This window comes from Megascapheus bottae, unplaced genomic scaffold, assembly GCF_031878675.1.
Source record: "Megascapheus bottae isolate mThoBot1 unplaced genomic scaffold, mThoBot2.hap1 HAP1_SCAFFOLD_40, whole genome shotgun sequence".
Taxonomy (NCBI): Eukaryota; Metazoa; Chordata; class Mammalia; order Rodentia; family Geomyidae; genus Megascapheus; species Megascapheus bottae.
In genome coordinates, this window is record NW_028327715.1 from 263434 (window position 1) to 282819 (window position 19386).

Genomic DNA, 19386 nt, shown 5'->3' on the forward strand with positions numbered 1-19386 from the left:
ACTGAGGACCAGTGGAAGAACATAGACCTGAGTTCAAACATCTAAGAAAGCACTGGAAAAACTTGATGCCATGTGTTCATGGGCTATATCAGGTCCGTCATGGACGTAGAGAGGAAAAGTATTCCAGACCTGACCAGGCTCATGACAAGCAGCAGAGAGGAGAATCCTAGGGAGTGGAATGGCATCATCACTGCTTGCATTTTCCTCGGCAGGCCACGCGAAGGTCTATGACATAGAGTCCACGAAAGGACCTTCAGATATTGGCCTGTCAGGAAGGTCACGACAACAACAGTGGGTCCAGCAGTTGAAAGGAAAAGGAGATGTGATACACAACAGTGAAAATTCATGATAGAAACCAGGCGCCAATGAGGAACCACTGTACTAATAGCTTCTCAGGGGCTGAGATGTGGAGACTGAGGTTCCAAGCCGTCTCCAGAAGAAAAGTTCCTGACACTCAAAGGTCAAAAGTAGAAGAGTGGCTGAAGTGATAGAGTACCAGCCTGGAGCAAAGAAGCTCAAGGACATTGCCCCAAACCAGAATGTAAGCCTCACAACTGGCACCAGGAAAGAACACAAACATTAACCACTTCATATCTGTCTTCCAAGCTCCATTGGAGGCATAAATAGGAGCATCCCAGTCCAGAGGTCAGTGTGGATGAGGGAACATGAAGGGACAGGTGTCAAGGAATATCATAGGGCCTGGAAATGACATCACCTTTCCAAGCTGAAATACAGTGTCCCCTAACCCACTGCTGATAGCCACACACTTGGACGAAATCAAATTTTCCTAACTCCATCAGACAGACAGGATTCAGCCAGGCCTCCATCTCAGGGCCCTGTGAGGACGGTCTTGTGGTTGTAGACTGAGAGACTCTGTCAGTGGCCAGAACATACTGGGCTGAGCCTCAGTGCTTTTCTGTTTGCAGCTTGGGACGTGGTGGAGTTTAGCCCTGAGGCCTGTCCACCGGGCATCCCATAGAATCTTACATGACTCCTCTCCTTACCATTGCCCTGTTCTATCTCTTTGAAGTCACCAGCTTAGGACATTGGAAATTGTGGTTAAAGGGATACAGGACTGGGCACCAGGAGGCACAGAGCCCATCTGTATCTCCTCTAAGGTGGTGTGGCTGCTGCACCCAGGGCTACCTGGGGAGAGTAGTATTGAACAGTGGCTGAAACTCTGAATGGATGAGGTCATGCTCAGGACTAGCAAGTGGTGAGAAAAGGGGTCATCTGGGGAGGGTGTGTCAGAAGGAAGGGCTCAACTGAAGGGCCCTGCACAGATGACCTCACTTCCTTCACAGTGGAACTTAGAACCTTGGTATCCCGGCAGCCACAGTCAACACAAGCTCCCAACTGCTCACTTGTGTGGCTAACAGACGTTCAGGAGATGTTTGCCAGATTTTTCTCAAATGGGAGAGGCTCGGGCCTCATGGAAGAGGACAGAGGGTGCCTGGCCCACGTCTGTCCAAACAAGGCCAGGCCTGGCCGTGGACACTTCTGGAGATGCTGTTACTGGACCCAACAGGTGACATGGGGAGGTTCAGGGCAGTGAGAGTCTGGGTAGCTGAACATATGTAAATTTCCTGGTCATTAACGGCTCTCCTCTCCCTATGTGTGTGTGTGTGTCTGTGCTTGTGTGTATGTGTGGTTAATAATTCTTTAAGTAATTCACCTGACCCTATGTTCGCATATTCCACATGCCTTTTTCTTTTAGCATAGAGCTGTTAAGTATGCTTTGTCAATAGTCATGTGCATGCGTACTAAATGAATGACAAACAAAAATCAGAGATGTGTACTCATATTCGTTGACTCTCTGGCTAATCCACACTCGTGTAAACATGTGATGACACACTACTCAGGATGAAACATAAGGAGTATGCTTGGTCTCAAAAGGGAAGGCCAGGTGAAAGTCATCCTAAGGGAACACAAACATTGCCAGGGGCTAAGTTCTTTTTGCTAGAGTCCCTCAGCTTTCCTGTCTCAGGTTAGTACTATACCGCATGAGACACACGTTCCTATGGTACCACGTGGATACTTGGACCTTTACCTCTCACAGAATTTCCTCCATAGGCTGCCTTTGAATCTCCTTGACATCTCAGACTCCAGAGTAGCTAGAGTGCAGGAATAAGCCGCTACCACTGAGCCTGTTACTTTCTTTTTTTTTAAATTAATTTATTTATTATACATTCATTCATTTACTTACTTATCCTGACACCCAAAGTACGTATTTTTATATTTTTATTGTAATTAATAAAAGGGTTACAAGATATTTGCCAGATAGAAGGTGCATTAATTCACATACATTGATACCCTTTCACATGTCTAGGTACCCACTACCCTCCCCCCCCCCCGTCTTGGTTTTCTCCCTTTCCCTATCAAATTTCAAATAACCAAATACAAATAAATTCAATATATCAGAAAACAAAGTGAGATACTGTAACAATATGAGATACCCAAGGGACAGCAAAGGAGATGAGAGATAACAGAGTACATTAAGGACAACAATCATTCATTATATGAGCGTGTTTCTTTCATCTTAGAAAAGGAAGGAATCAAAGCAAGGCAGGACAGATGATTTTTGGATTGTTAGTTTGCTTGTTTTTGTTATGCATTGAATTCGAGACCTTATTCTTAAGATAGACAACCCCATGAGCCTGTAAACCTTAATCACTGTTCTTTTTTCAATAAGTGGACTCCTCGTTAGTACATGATTGAGTATGGAGGACACTCAATGGGATAGAAGTACCTTGCTCCAATCCTCCTTATGAATGGTGGTCATCCCATAGGCATGAGGTTCAAGAGACCCGTGGTCACCCACCCACACAGGACTGCAGCCTCTCAGAAAATGTCACTGGAATTGCAGAGAACATACACTGGACTTACAACACATGGTATTCCATTTAAATGCACAGGGCGGGGAATGTGGCCTAGGGGTAGACTGCTTGCCAGGCATGCACAAATCCCTAGGTTCAACTCCACAGTACAACAGAAACAGGAAAACCTGCAAAGAGGTGCTGAGAAACAAGAGGTAGAGCCTTGGCCAGAATCTCTAGGAAACACTAAACCCCAAATAACTACTCCAAAAAAGCAGGCAGTGACCCTGTGGCTCAAATGCTAGAGCTCTAGCCATAGGAAAAAGTAAAGTTTAAGGACAGCTCCCAAGCATGTATTTAAAGATATCCAGACTGGTAAAAGAAAAGCAAAATTAGATTTGGCAATTCAGTCTAGGCTTCTGACAATTACTTACATATAGCCATAGAAGAGAGAGATGCACAAATATATAAGTATATATAAGTGTGTGTGTGTGTGTGTGTGAGTGTGTGTGTTCTCAAGAAACTCAAGGGTATGATGTAACATAGTGGAGATAGAAAGCAGCTGCTCTATGTAGTCAAGAGTTCCAGCATCCCTAGATCTAATGACTCTCCTCAGTGTGTAGGTCTTCCACTGTTAAAGAAGCTTCATTCTTGGACAGATGTTCCATGTCTGATGATGTCCTGTAATGCTGACTTCTATGCAGTCCAATAATTGCTAGAAAAGTGATTTCACTGCAGAAAATGGACAAACATATTTCTGAATTCAAATAATGCCAATGGGGCTAATAGGCCTCAAAGGAGTATGTCACCAGATGACCATGAAACTCACATTCAAGAAGCTGCACACAGAACATTCTCCAACAATGATCCACTGTTAGGATACACAAATAGCCTAAAAGAATACCAAACATGCACATCATTCCTCATATCTGGCTGAATGTGGGGTTTCTACGAGGTTACACCATAAAATAAGACTTCTGATTCAAATCAGTAGAAAGAGATGATGAAGGACACTGCATATTAATGAAGGGAATGATCTAAGGGGGAAACACTCAAGAAGAGGTAAATATTGATGCACAAACCAATGAATCAACTATTATACTTTAAAACGGTGTCCTGAGGCTACCCAAAGACGATGGATCCGTTCAACAACAGATGTTAACAATCTACTCTCAGCAAAGTAAATGTTAACCCAACTAAATCATCTGTGAAGACCAGGCTGAAACATCTGACAAAACAATTACCCCATATACTAATCTGTTTGCCATATATATAAATATAAATATAAATAGACAGGTATATATAGGTACTCAGAAACATATCTCTATGAACGACACTGTATAGAAAAACATTTTTTTCTTGTGGGGTTTTGCTGATTCTGTTTTCTTATTTCTTTCTGTACACTTGTTTTGATGTCTATCTTGGGTAGGAACATAGAACTCAGGACAAAAGTGTGAAAATGTTCATCACTGATGTTCAATAGACATTGTACTGAAAGAAATCTAGACAAGTCACATGTAGAAGCAGAAGAAGGAAACTGATAGTTTGCGGAAGGAATGACACTGGACCAAAGGAAAAGAACTCAATACATATCCTATGTAACTGTAACCATTCTACGCATCTGTGAAAATAATGTAACTTCTTTACATAGGGATAAAAATCACAGTGAGAGCCTGGTTGGTGCTGGTGGGAGGCTGAGATCAGAGGATCACGGTGCCTGTGCAGAAAAGTCCCCATGAAATGTTCCTCACACATAGCCACTGGGGCTTAAAGCTGTAGTACTCTAGCTTTAGGCAAAAAGAGCTCTAGAACAAGATCCAGGTCCTGAGTACAAATTCCTAAAGACAGGAAGGGCAAGGTTGGAGACCTTGACAATACCCAGGTGCTCATGGGATCCAAGCTATGTGACCGCAGCTGGGAGAGCCTGCGGGCTGCATGGGGTCCTCTGCAAGCTGGAGGAAGGAGGGGTCCAGTCCTCCACCTCACTCCTGAGGGCAGATGTCCATTCAGCCTCTCAGGCCCCTGCCAAACTCTCTAGGAATAAGTGGGAGAATGTGGGGGGAGCGATGAAGACACCAGGAAGACAGCAGAAGCACACGTGTGTCCAGGAGCAGGTTAGAAAAGAGGTCCCTGTGGCTGGAGAGACATGACACAACACACTTCCCAGACCAAGAAATGGCCGCACAGGTCCATACTGAAATACAGTGTTCCCCAAACCCACTGCTGACTGCCACAAAACGAGGAAGTCACACTTCCCTTGAGACCACACTCAGCCAAGCTCTACCCAGGTGTCAATCCTCCGGTCCCAGTAAGGAAGGGGTTGTGCCCTGTCTAGACAACAACTGTGTATCAGGGACAGAGCACCTTGGCCTGAGCCTCCGTGATTTTCTACTTGCAGCATGGCAACTGGTGAGACTTGACCCTGAAGCCTGACCACTGGGGAATCCATAGCATCTCTCAGGAATCTTCATCTTAAGGTTTCCCTTTCGTGTCTTAGAAGACAAGTGAGGAGCAGAGTGGGACTTGAGAGAAAAGGGGTTTAAGGTTGGGTCCCGTGAGGCTAAGAACCCAATTGTGTCTCCTCCATGGTGGTGTCTACTCCACACAGATCTACCCTGGGACCATAGAATTGAGGTGCTGGGGTAACACTGGACAGCTATGTCCTGCTCGGAGCCAGCACAAGGATAGAGAAGGGGACCTTTGGAGAGGGTGTGTCAGAAGGAAGGGGTCAATTGAAGGGACCTCCACAAATGACCTCATTGCCTTCACAATGGAACTTAGAACCTTGGTATCCCAGCACCCACAGTCAACACAAACCCCCCACAACTCACTTGTGTGGCTAGCAGACGTTCAGGAGATGTTTGCCAGTTTTTCCTCAAATGGGAGAGTCTCAGGCCCCATGGAAGAGCGCAGAGGGTGCCTGGCACACGTGTGTGCAAACAAGGCCAGTCCTGGCAGTGAAAACTTCTGGGTCATTGGACCCCACAGGTGACATGGAGGCCCAGGCCAGTAAGTGGCTGGAAAGCCCACCACATCTAAGTCTCCAGTCATTACCAGCTCATTTGTATGTGTGTGTGTGTGTGTGTGTGTGTGTCTGTGTGTGTGTGTGTGTGTGTGTATGTGAGAGATGGGGGGGCGAGGCAGACAGAAAGACAGACACAGACACAGAGAGAGGCATACAGACAGACAGAAAGACATGGAGCCAGAAGGACTGACAGAGAGTTACAAGAGAGTAAGACAGAGAGACCGAGAGAGTCAGGGAGAGAGATAGAGACAAAGACAACAAGACATGCATAGAGAGAATAGGAACTTATTTTAATGTAATTCCCTGGACTGTATGTCAGAGTCCTCTTTGGTTCCCTAGTTTCAGCTTAAACTATTCCCCTGGTCCCACTCCAGGATGAAGCGCCAAGCCAGGACGAGGGCTGCAGGGCAGGCACCCTGGAGCAGCTGGTGGAACACTTGGTGCCTGCCCAGCTCACCGGGGAACACTTCTTCATCCCCACCTTCCTCTCCACTTACCGAAAATTCACCAGCACCGAACAGGTCCTGGACCTGCTCTTCCAAACGTGAGTACCAACTGCAAGGGCAGTGGACTCTTTTTCTCCACGGGACCCTGGGAATGACCTGCACAACTCTCAGGGCTACTCTGATCCTGTGGAGTGGGGGTGGGCAGAGAAGCATCTTAGGTTATGCCAGGGCCATGGGAAATACCTTGTGTGCTCCCCAGTAGTGTAGGCTCAGTCCTGTGACCTTCTTCCTCAGGACACAGCTTTCTGCCTCCAAGCTCTGAGCCCTCAGACAAAGCAGACTTTCCCTGTTTGGAGAATGGTTCCTCAACTACACATAGAGCAGGGATAGCTGAAGGCAGAGTGAGAGACCCTCGGCCCACAGGATTCTCAAGGGAGAAAAGGCTTGTCCCTTTCCATTGCACATAGGTTGAAGCCCCTCCGGGTCTGGACATGTTTGTAGGGAGAAAGCACAAATAAGCCGCACTGTTGCAAGCCGGATAAAACACAGGAAGAGACAGCCAGTAACTGTGCAATTCCTCCACAGGTTCAGTAGAGGTGAGGCCTTCAAGGACTCCTCTACACAGGATGAAATCCTGCCTTTCTCCAGCCAGGATGGCATGCCACAGGACAAACTCAGAAAGTGAGTGGACTTTGCTCTCAAAGGAGGGCATCTGTGTGCACAGTGGAGCCAGGTTTGAGTGTAGCATGGTGGGCAAGCTCAGGATCCCAGAGATCTTGACGTCCTCACCACAGGGTTGAAGTGTGGCATATGTATGCAGGAGGAGGCTGACCCATGACCGGGAATGCTGTTGGGAGAGCTGAGCCCTGTGCCAACCCATCCTCTCCACAGCCCCTGATGCCCAGCCTTGCCTGTCCTCACCATGGCCTCGCAAACAGGATTAGAGCATTGATGTCATGTTTTAGGACTTCTGCTGACCCTAGGAAGGCTGGAGGAGTAGAAGGCCTGGCTGGGTCACCAAGAGAACAGTGAGGTGGGGAGATAGCCCACGTGTGGCTCTTGGAACGGAGGCAGCAGAGTCACCAGTGGATGTGCACCAGCAGCCAGTTCATGCCAGGCATACAACAGACCCCATGGAGACTCCATGCAGTGGGGAGGGACTAGAGAGCTGCAGGAGTATGGGGAGCTCCCTGGAGAGGGGAGAGTTGCTCATCCCATGATTGGGTGCTGGCTCCCTGGAATTCCCTTCAATCCTTCCTTGGTTCCTGAGCACTGTCACTACCTCCACCACCAAAGAAGCTTGGCTTGGGGAGATACTGATGTCCATATTTCAAATGAGTGCTGAGAGTGTCTGGGGTAGCCGCTGGCCAGGTTTCTGACTCTGCTGCCCCCAATCTGCCCCTAGTGCCCTCTCTTCTATCCTGGACATGTGGCTGGACGAGTACTGGGAGGACTTCTGCCAGCCTGCACACTTTGCCTGCCTCAAGCAGTTGCTGGCTCACCTGAAGAGGCACATGACTGGAACACACGTGGAGAGCCGTGCACAACGGCTCCTGGATCAGATGGAGGCCCAAGAGCCCAGCCAGACACAGCCTGATGGTGTGGAAACTGGGTGGGAAGACAGAGGAAAGAGGCGGGATGAATGTGGGCCATCAGAGGGTGGAGAAGGCTCTAATATAGGAATTGTGTCAGGAAGAATAAACACGCTGGAACATAGAGACTGTGCAGAGAAGTTGAAAATGAGGATGGGTAGAGGGATCCAGGTTGGGAAGTCAAAGGGAAGAGGGTCTTTATTCTCTTTTCAAAGACTCAGGACAAATCCTCCATGGAGAGGGCCTTGTCTTCTCCTGCAGGTCTATCATTAGCCCAGTGTTTGTCTAAGAGGGCAGCATTGAGCTCCAAGCTCTGGTGTGCAGCCTAATTGCAGGAACATTACCAGGGTTAGACCAACACCCAAAGTCAGCCTTGACTCTACTGTACCACGAGATGGGAGCAGCAGCATCAGGTGTGGGTGGCAGCCATGTCTTCCCGGGACTCTGAGGCTATGTCACCTGCAGTACCAGCCTCCTTTGCTTTGCTGACTGGGAGCCAGTTTGAAACTTGGCCTCATGGTAGACTCCCAAAGGACCCTGGAATCCATATCCTGGGAACCACCAACCTGGCCCCTGGTCCACAGCTTGGGTGGGATCCCTTAATTTATGGAGAATCGAAATAGGACCCGGCATGCTTTCCTCACAGGATCTTCCTGTCCTTCTTCAGGGAGCACAGGGGAGGGACTGAACAAGGAGAAGAATGAGGTCTTAGATTTCCCTCCCCTGTTGGTGGCTGAGCAGCTCACCAGGATGGACTCGGTGAGGCCCTGGGCAGCACAGGGTGGACCGGGCTTCCTTCTCTGCATGGCTGCCTTCTCATCCTTCTCCTTCCCCTAGAGTCCAAGCTTTCATCCAGCCTGAGCTTCACCTTGGCTCAAGCTTCCTAGCAACACTCTTTAAATGCAGACACTAAAGTGAATATGACACCTCTGTGTCCCAGGAGCTATGCGTGGAGAGGTGCAGCCAGAAGCGCAGCTCCTCGGCACTTGGCAGGGACCACATGAGCTCAAGCAATTATGAGGATTCTGGTGTGTGTGCCAGAGCCTAGTGCAGAAAACAGAAAGTGCTATAGAAGCAGCATCTGTGGATATGAACCAAAGGACAGGCCTGGGGGGACTTGGGGAGGGCAGAAATTCGGCCTAGGCCAAGGAGGAAGAGTCACATTGCACAGCAGACCCTGACATGAGGTAGGGACACTCAGGTGCCCTCCAGGGTTGTGAAACGGCATGACATCCCTACAAACCCATGCCTAAGCCTCAGACACCCCTACACAGCCAGAGTTCTCAGCCCAACTACGGGACCCAATCTGGGGCTGGGCACTGTGCTGTGTGCCAGGCAATGAGACACTCCTTCCTTTGGCAGGAGCTGTTCCTGAAGGTGGTGCCCCACCACTGCCTGCATTCTGCCATTTCCCAGAAGGACAAACACGACATGGAGAACTTGGCCCCCACCATCCGGGCCACCTTCACACAGTTTGACCAGGTGTTCTCCTGCGTGCTCACCACCTGCGTAGGGGACCACAGCATGCAGCCCTGCTCCAGGGCTAGGGTGCTAGAGCATTGGATCTCGGTGGCCATGGTAAGACACAACTGCTGCCTAGAGACTCTCCCTTCAGGGTCTTATATTCTGAGGTGTTCCAATGTGCTCAGAGCCCTGTGTGGACTTCAGGGCCTCCTGCCCAAGGCCATCTTGTCTGGACTCCCACATACCACACATGCAATGGTGCTCACTCCTTCCTCACACTCAGGACTCAGGGGCAACTTCACCCAGGCCTGGTCAGCCCTCTCTCCCCTCTGAAGCCCTGTAAGCAGCTCCCCAGAATCCTTGTACTGACCCTGGCTTAGCCCAGCCAGCAAGGCATCAGGTGGCAGCAGTAGCATGCAAGGCTCACACACCCTTCCCATGCAGGAATGCAGACTCCTCAGGAACTTCTCCTCCCTCCATGCCATCCTCTCTGCTCTGCACAGCAGAGCCATCCAGCGCCTGGACAGCACATGGCAAGAGGTCTCCAGGTGGGTCCTTCTCTCCACAGAAGCTGTGCACACACAGGGACTAGCCAGCTTCACCACCAGCCCCAGAGCCAAGCCTGTATGACCTGGGCTGCTAGCCAGGAAAACAGGGACAGTGCCTGCATTATGCCTGTTCAGGCACCGGCAAATGTTCAGTGCAATGTCTCACTGAAGCTGGACAGAGACCCAGAGGAGCTGTCCAGGATTTCTGTGGTAATTCTACATTTCTGTCCAAAGGAAATCCAAGCACAGTTGTCTAATACAACTGGGCTGGACTCCACTGGGACATGAAGAAGAAATTGCTTCCAGCTCCTGGGTCCTTGGGAACTTCATACAATCATTTGAAAACCTCCTGTTCAGGCAACTTGCAGGCCTGGCTCTAAAAGAAAACCAAGCCTGTCTCCCTTCTCTCTCACTTTCCCATTTCTCACTTCTCTCTGTCCCTCCTACAGAGACAGCATGCAGATTTATGAGAAACTCTCAGAGATCGTTTCTCCTTCATGCTCTTACTTCCGGACCAAAGTGCTACTCTTTCAGGTAGAGAGAAAGGGGTCAGAAAGAACAGGGCTAAGAAGGCAAAAGTGGGATCCAGTTCCAAAAAGAAATGCTTTCCCGTTTTTTTTTTTTCTCTCCATTCTGGATCTTGAACTCAGGGGATGGCTGTTGTCCACAGTTTTTAATACTCAGTGGTCTTCATTTTCAGTCCCAAGCCCACTCCACGTTTGGAGTTGATTGTAATTCACAGACTCAGTGGCTGTGGATTGAACTGGGATCCCCCGATCTCAGGCTCTTGAGTACCTGGTATGTAAGTCAGCTGCACTGCTCAGGAGTGAGTTGCTCTGCCATGGGATATTTCAGAGCTGTCCTTAGAGCCAAACAGACATAGGACACACTTGGTTTGGATCTTAACATTCAGAGCCAGGATGTCTACCTGAAGGAACTGGGTCTCTCTGTTCTCCCTAGAGCAGGTGCTGCTCACCGCCATACAAACACAGAGAAGGACTAGACAGGGGAACTGAAGGTGGCTGGGGGTTTTCTTGACAAGGGAGGCCAGGCACTGCTCACTCAGCCCTGGACATGACTGCGAGCCCTAACCTTGAGACTCAACCATGAAACCCCCCAAGTGAACTAGTCGCTCCGATAGAGACACCCACACAAATCAAGAAAGGAAAAGATGTATCTACCTCTACATTCCAACATACTGAGCTCCTTCACACACGATTCCAGAAGCCTCAGTGGGAAGGGCTGCAGACTGGACTCCTCAATGCCTTGACCCGCTTGTCCACTACAGTATATCTGGGGAACTCCCCACCCAGATGCATAGAGAAAGATTTCTGCCAGGACACAGACACATAGGGAAGAGCTTTGTGGGAAAGAAACTTTCTCATGATTCAGAGCCCCTCCCCTAGGTGAGGAAATCCAGAATTTTTTTTTTAGGAAGTTAGCTGAAAGTCCATAATCCTCTCCCTCCTGGACTATTCTACCCTCCGGCCCATGACAATTATGGGAGCACTCACTGACTGCACCCTGATCACAGAGTTAGAGTGTCTCTTCTATGATTGCCTACAGTGAAGTGGACAGGCCACCATCCCTTCCTATTCCTCGGTCCCCTCCTGTCACCTATGAAGACTGAGGAATTTGGATGATTGATGAGACAATGAGGAGAAAGAAATTTCCAGGAGTCCAGAGAAGGCATTGGCACAGAGACTCAGGGCAGCACCAACATTGGGAGAAACCAGTGGATCCCATAGCGCTCAGAGGAACGTCATTTATTTGCAGAGTTTGCAGATGACGAAGCAGGCAGAGAGAGGCCAGTTCAGAGCATGGCATCCCTCAGATCTGCTGAGGCAGAGAATTAACCAGAACAAAGCAGCAGGTGGCACTAGCTTTGGCACCATCCATGCTCAGGTCAGGGACAAAGGTTGAGTGGACACATGTCTCAGGAGTTCTGCTCTCCATTGTGACAGGAGCCTGGTGACTTTGCCCCCAAGGAGAAGAAGGCCAAGAGAGGCCAGAGGCAGGCTGAGGACATGGTGAGTGACTGTGTCCTGAACGCACCAAGAGTGCCTGTAAGAGAAGAGAAGAGAGGTCTGCTTGCTCATCTTACCTCTTGTTCCCCTGCCTGAAATAACTCCATACACATGGGATTTGATTCTTATAATCCCTTGTCCTGAGTGGCTGCCAGAGACAAAGGAGGAGGAGAAGCCAGAGCATGGCAAAGCCTGTGTGGCAGGTGGCCTTCAGAGGCTCCTTAACTTGGGGAGGTGTCAATGCCACCCTTATACTGTTTATTATCCCAAGTGCAGAGAAGGGGCTCTAACAGATTGGCCAGAACAGGTGACTCTGATAAGAAAGGCCCTGTGAGGATGGAGGCTGTCTGGGGAGGCCTACAATGGGGTCCTAGGCCATGGCACATCAACCCATCCAATTCCACAGGTTCACATCAAGGGCACCGTGCCCTACCTGAAAACTTTCCTGGGAGACTTCCAAATGATTGACACGGCCTTTAGGGACTTCCTGGATGTGAGTAGTCTGGGCATCACTGAGCTGCTGGGGTTGGGATAGAAATTCTCCTGCTGTGTGCTGAGTTATGGCACAGTGAAGAGTTTCTTAAGATAACACTGCATCCATCTTAAGAAGGGACATCCAGAGCTGCTGGGATAGGGAGCTAGGGCACATAGCACAACTGGGACTCAAGTTCCTCTGGGCACAGTGGGCAGTTGGGATCAGTGGAAAACAAAGGACAGGCCAAGCAAGCACCAGTGAGTCCAGCTCAGCTGAGCCCTCAGTCACCCCATGTCCTCAAAAGGTTTGGACAAGATGATCCCAGAACCTCTTTGGAGATGTGTCCAGGTCCCATCTAGGACTTGGTTCACAGGCACATGTAGATGCCCTCTGTCCCATGGAAGAGGACCAGCCCCTGACAGGGAGGACTGAAGGGAGGAAGGGTGGGGTTCTCCTCACATTGTTCTCTGCCTTCTAGGAGGGAGTCATCCATTTTGACAAACTGATAAAGGTGAGTTTCAGGTGCCCTCCTGGCTGGCTGGGGACCAGCAGCAGAGTCAGCTTCAGTCACCATGACCGGTAGGGAAATTTGGTTCAGAGTGCAGATCTTTCCTGACGACAGGGTGGGGATGTGAAGTGGGAGAGGAGAGCTTCCTGTGAATGAGTGTGGACACAGTTGTGAGAGCCACAGCACCCTGATGCACTGAGGCTTCCCAGAGCAAAGCCTGGTGAATGCTCTTCCCCTGGGCATCACAGCACAGCCCTCCACTCACCTCATGCTCTCCCTGGCCAGGAATATGCAATCATGGAGCAACTCAAGCAGCTACAGGCAAGCTGCAGCTATGAACACATCACCCCAGATGAGAAGTTTCTAGGCTGGTTCAGAGACCTGGAGAGGATCAGCGAGGAGGCCAGGTGAGCTGGGAGGCACTAGCACAGGGAGAGTCGCCTGTCACTGGGATGTGGTGCCATCCTGACTGTCACATGTCTGGACTTGAGGACTTACACTCCCTAGGGGCAGTGACCAGGTGGGTGGCAGGCTCAGAACTGAAGCAGAATCTGGGAGGTCCCAAGCTTCAATTTGGTCAGCTCACCTCACACCCCTTGCCTAGCTATGACCTGTCATGTGCACTGGAGCCTCCGGGACAGAATGACACTGCAAGCCCTCCGACCAAGAAGCGCTTCAGCATCTGGAAGGCCTGGAAGAAGTAAGGACCTGGCCACTGATGGGCAAGAACCAGGGAAGATGATGGGATGGGTGTGGGAATGAGACAGGCTGTGGATGAGACATTTCCATTGAGAAGCCAGGTCTGGCACTCAGTTCTCTGGGGTGTCTGCCCCTCTGCTTACACTGAGTTCTGTCTCTGTGATTCATCCATCACATAAGGGAATGGGAAAATGTTAACTGACCCAGATCATGGAGTGGAGATTCAGGTCCCCAGTGTTTGAGGTCGAGGGTCTTGTGTGTGTCCTGAGAGAAGTTCCTAAAGTAAGCTGACCCCTCTCTAAAGCCACCAGACCCAGAGTGCTGCAATTAGTACCAGTGGCAGCTCCCAGTTGAAGTGGATGGACCAGGACAAGAGTGGCCCTGAGATGAGCAGCACAAACACCACTGCAGTGCAGTCAGACAGCAATGTGCAGTCAGCTCCCTCCTCCAGCTCCTACCCAGAGCTCATCAGGAGCATCTCACAAACATCCTCAGGAGACCCAAAAAAGGTGACTTCCTGTCTTGCCCATAGTCCTCTTTCCACTGCCTGAGAGGAAAGCCCTAGACCTGGTTGGAAACCTGGACTTCTCCTGATGTTGCTGTCATCCACAGGTCCAGGGATCCTCCTCCCGGTCCACTTGGATGACCAGCTTGGCCTCTGCAAGCCAATCCTCACCCACAGACACCAGAACAATGGACACCAATTCAGCCAACACTCACAGCGGCACCTCAGGGCAGAGTAGTGACAGCTCATCCGTGCCTCCCCATCTCAGGCTGGGAGACTCATGTGTCATCAGGGTGGTGCTGCCTGTGGAAAACAGACGTCTATGCAGAAGCATTGAGGTGAGGTGGGCGGCTGCATTTCCTTCTGCTCTTCTGACCTAAAAAAGAGGGAGGGAAAATTATGCCCAGTCTCCAGGCAAGAATAGATTGTCAGGCAGGGTCAGTGAGGAGTCCCGAGAGGAAGAATGCGGACACAGATTGGGGAAATCCTAGGCTCTGGAGGGCATAGTTTAGATACTTCACTTTCCCCAGAAAACAACCTGAAGGCTGGTGTTTGATCACAAGATTAGTAGTGAATGAACACGATTGCCAGTTGAGACTGTTTACTGTCTCAGAGACAATCCTCGCACATTACTTAGCAGGCTCTTCTGACAATCACATCTGGGTTGGAGGACAGCGAGACATAGGGATCCTATGTTCTGGGAAGATGAGGCATGTCTAAGGCAGGGTGCTGCAGATGATGGAGCTAAAAGATCTGCTCCCAAGTAAACTCCTCACAGGAGAGACAGATGTCTGCTCTTCTAGCTACTCAACTGGGCAGATGACATTCAGAGCCCCTCCTTCCTCATGCTGGGTCTGGTGTCTGCATCTGGTTCAGTCCTCTCACCAACAGGAAGGAGAATGGGTGTCATGAGCAGTCATCTGGGGAGGCAACGACTTCCTCTCTCCTGGACTCTCAGTGTTAGTGGAGTTTATGAAGGCTCCACAGGGTGTCGTTCATCACTGCATCCTCCAACTCACCCCAGACCTGGCTAGGAGCAGGCACTGGGCACTTGGCTGGCTCCTCCCTTGCCTGGGGTTTCTGGAGTTTATTGTGTATTCCACTAAATCTCAGGGGCCCAAAATTTGAAAGCAGATCCAGGAAGAGCTGGTAAACTCTACTAAGAATACTAAATAACCAACTTCAATGCATGGACTCCTCTTCAGGAAGGAAGGGTTAAAACACACCCATGACACCCCATGGCATTTCTCATGTTTAACACTGAGATGGTTCCACCGAAGTCCTGGATACTGACTTCAGGGAGGGACCCCTGGGACCCAGTTCTCAGGGCCTGTTTCCTGATCCAACCCAGGTGACCAACCAGGAGAAGACCCGAGATGTCATCGTGAAAGCTATGAAGAAATTCCAGGTGCGTGGATACAAGCCAGAAGACTTAGAGCTGGTGCAGATCATCACACAGGATCAAAGTGAGTCCTAAAACAATAGCTAGGACAGGCAAATAAGTAAGTTGGCAGGGGCCCAGGAGTTTGGACCGGTGGTAGAGAGCCATCTAGAATGCAAGAACACCAGAGTTCGATTCCTTGGAAATATATGCATAGGCAAAACAAAAAAAAAAGAAAAAAAGCCAGAAGTGGTGCTGTTAGAACTCTAGCCTTCAGAAAGCCCCAAGGCAGTACTCAGGCCCTGACTTCAGCCCCAAGGTCTAGCAAAAAAAGAAGAGGTTTGGCAGGAGAGAGTGTCCTCACCCACCAACCCCTCCATCAGGGTATGGCAGCATAAGGGCAGCCTTAGACACCAGGCCCAAGCCAGCCCTGGTTGCTGCACAGCTATTGCCCTCATGGACATGCTTGTTCTTGCCCTGTCTGAGGAGGAAGTAGCCAGTGCAGAGACCATCCGTGAGGACTGGAGACAATACAGCTCATAGGACAGAATGGCTGGCTTGCTCACCAGAACGGACTTTGTCATTCTCCAATGTAAACACATGGCTTCAGAAAACACCTGACACTTGAGTGTCACTCAGTTGTAACGTGTGTGCCGAGAATTCCTGAGACCCTTGCATTGTTCCCACACCATTAAAACTATGCCTCCAAACATTACTCACCCTATATTATGGACTAATGCAAGCCCTGAAAGAGCTATTGAGAACTCATGGGCAACTTCCCAATATTCTCTACCTATGTGTTTTTCTTCCAAATAAGTTAGAAGCCAGGTGCCTAGGACTCAGCCTACAAACCCAGTTCATTAGGAGGTTCACCTGAGGCTCTAGGTTGGAGGTCAGCCTGATTCTCTTTCTTCTATCAACCACAGTAAAAGCAGGAAAAATCATATGGCGCCAGTGGCACAACACTTATCTTGAACAAACAGGTCAGGGGGAGAACCGAGTCACTGAGTTAGATAAGTGAGCCAAAAGTTGACTTACTCATAAAAGATATAAGTTGAAAAGGTAGACAAAAGTTTAGGTAGATGAGACAGACAGAGAGACAGGGATAGGGACAGAGACTGAAGTAGCCAAAGAGACAGGGACAGGCTGGGAATTTGGCTTAGTGGTGGAGTCCTTGTCTAGCATGCACTAAGACCTGGGTTTGATTCCTCAGTACCACATATACATAGAAAAAAGCCAGAAATGGTGCTGAGGCTCAAGTGATAGAGCTCTAGCCTTGAGAAAGCCCAAGGACAGTGGTCAGGCCCTGAGTTCAAGGGCCAGGACCGGCAAGAAAAAAAGAGACACAGACAGACTCACAGATGGTAAGAGGAGTCAGACTCATGCAAGACTCATGGAACTCAAATGATAATGAGCCACAGTGGTTTTGATGTCTTGTCTTTGCAATGAGGTGCAGAATCTGTCCAGTTCTTTGTGAGGTTGACCAGCATTGATGACAGATTACAAGTTCCATGCAGGATGTGTTCTGAATTCCTTCCTACCTTGTGACCATTCCCACTATGCTGGCAGCATGGGGTTTTCCCTCTCACAGCATAGGGTTTTCCTCTCACAAAGAGTGCAGGATACAGGAGACTGGGAAGAAATTAAAGGCCAAAGGCAGGACTTGCAGTCTACTTGGGGCACATGGTCTTAGAGGACCCTGGAATTCACTGCAAGAAGCCTAAGTTGGGCCTTGATTTATGTGGTACTGAGGGTCCATGTTTGTAGACAATCTTAGGAGAGCTGGTTTGCACATTGTAAAGCCTGTTGTGTCTGTGCTGCTGATAAGGCAGCACTGAGGTCAGAACGGGATTAGCTTGTGCCTCCTTCACCCTGACCTGGCAGGACCTGAAGTCCAAAGTTGTCCTCTGAGAAAGGAGTTTTCAGCAATTCTTTCAAATGCAGGAATCAGAGATTGGAGGCATTCGGGGTCCTAACCCACAGTTGATCTCTAAGTGCATGGGAATGGTAGTGGTCTCAGCCCCAGTTTGGACAGCTAAAGAGCTTTGTGTCCCTCTTCCACCAGAGCTGAGGATTCCTGATGATGCCAACGTTTTCTATGCCTTGAAGACTATGGACGTCTACCATGTGGTGCTGCGGAAGTACACCTTCCCCCGGAGGACACCTGCCAAGCAGAGATCCAGCTTCAGCCTCTTCCACAGGAAGAGGAGGGGAAGCAAGGCTTAAGGAGAGCTCCACGTGCGCATGCCTCCCTGGGTCCTGCTGACCATCATGTCTTGAGTGGCCCTGGCCACCCTGCACCTTCTTTTACTCCAGCCCAGGATACCCACACTCCACCTACAGAACCACCCTGCTGTGCCCAGGCTACTTGCATTAGCCAAACTCCCCTCCCCTCCTTGGACTCCCTGAGTGCCTCGGGCACCCTGTGCCATCACAGGACAACTGTACCCACCACACTATCACCTGACATTTTGGAATCTACTACAGGTCACCACCACTTGTGCACTTGGCTCTTCCACTCCCAAAATCGTAGTTCTGTTCTTCAAAGATTCACCAAAGGACAATTCCCCACCCTCAGCCTTTCTAATCTTTGTTAGGCTACACCAAAATCCAAGCCTCTGCCATGAGGCTTGATTGAGACTCACCAAGTGATGGAAACCACACACTGCAGAGCTGTGGTGTTGAGGAAAATGCCTCAGAACTCATTCTTACATACACATGCAGACTCATTGGCCCATTATTCGCGTCAAGGTCATGCAAACACCATTTCACAGAGCAGTACCACAGACATTGGAGACCACTGAAGATTGGAATTTCAAGAAGCATGGGCCCTTGCTCTGTATATGGTTTATTTACAATGAATATTTGTGTACATGCCAGAAAGTAAAATACTAATGGGACTGGAGGGGTTTTTTAGAAAGATAAGTTAGATTTGAATGTTCACATTTAATTAAAGTTCTTGTTCTTCTCTGCTCTGGTTCTTGTGCTTTTCTTCTTTTATCTCTATGTTACAGAGACAGTCTTCCATTTGACAGGATGGAAGATATTTATACCAAAACTTAAATACACATCAGACTGCTTCACCAATTTACCATCTATTACTTTGGGGTTTGTTCTGAAAAACACCAGATCCTGCTCAGTATTTAACTCAGGCAGATGGACTCTGAACAAAGGCTTATCCAATTTCCCTGAAACAGATGCAAATCATCAGTCATATCGGTTTTCCTTGATACAAAATGTGACAAGCTACTGCCTTCATTTCTCTTGTCAGGGGGGGCAGGCCTGGGCACTGTCCTTGGGCTTTCTCAAGGCTAGAGCTCTACCACTTGAGTCACAGCACCACTTCCACCTTCTTTCTATGTATGTGGTACTGAGGAATCGAACCCTGTTCTTCGTGCATGCTTAGGCAAGCACTCTACCACTAGACCAAACTCCTATCCCTGCTTCAGTTTTATCCATGGAGAAATAGATTCAGATGTAAGAACTGGACTAAAAGTAGGTCCTTCCAAGAATCACTAATGGGAAGGAAATGAAGGAAATGAGAGAAAGAGAGAGAGAGATAGAGAGAGAGAGAGACAGACAGACAGACAGAGACAGAGAGACAGAGAATTATTCTGGGACATATCTCAGAGTTGACACATTAGAGGAGTAAGGAAACTGGGATATTTTATGTAATAGCTCATATTCATTATTGTTTAAGGGCTGTCCTGGAGCATTAACGCCTAAGGGACTTCCAGATTGCCCCTTATGTAGGCTGAGCATGCTAATATAGGTAAAAAAATGTCCACAGGCAAAGAGTGACAGTAATTTGCAGAAAGAAGCCACCTGTGCATAGGGAAATGACAAATGATGAAGACATATGGAGGGATGGCAACCGTGTTGGTTCACAAATAACTCAAT

At 49.2% G+C, this 19386-nt stretch overlaps 1 protein-coding gene across 1 annotated transcript; it reads left to right on the forward strand.

Moving 5' to 3' along the window:
- The first annotated feature begins 14293 nt into the window (after positions 1 to 14293).
- Positions 14294 to 18461, forward strand: LOC150039269 (ral guanine nucleotide dissociation stimulator-like). Its single transcript, XM_090327815.1, has 3 exons — positions 14294 to 14443; positions 15457 to 15571; positions 17552 to 18461. Exons 1-3 carry the CDS (start codon positions 14294 to 14296, stop codon positions 17710 to 17712), a joined length of 426 nt encoding a protein of 141 aa, XP_090183941.1. The 3' UTR covers positions 17713 to 18461.
- Positions 18462 to 19386: the final 925 nt, after the last annotated feature.

Excerpts from the sequence above, each read along its gene's own strand:
- LOC150039269 (XM_090327815.1), top strand. The coding sequence starts at position 14,294 with ATGGACACCAATTCAGCCAACACTCACAGCGGCACCTCAGGGCAGAGT. Across the intron at positions 14,444-15,456 it reads GTCTATGCAGAAGCATTGAG|GTGACCAACCAGGAGAAGAC; the intron begins GTGAGGTGGGCG and ends GATCCAACCCAG. Across the intron at positions 15,572-17,551 it reads GATCATCACACAGGATCAAA|AGCTGAGGATTCCTGATGAT; the intron begins GTGAGTCCTAAA and ends CTCTTCCACCAG.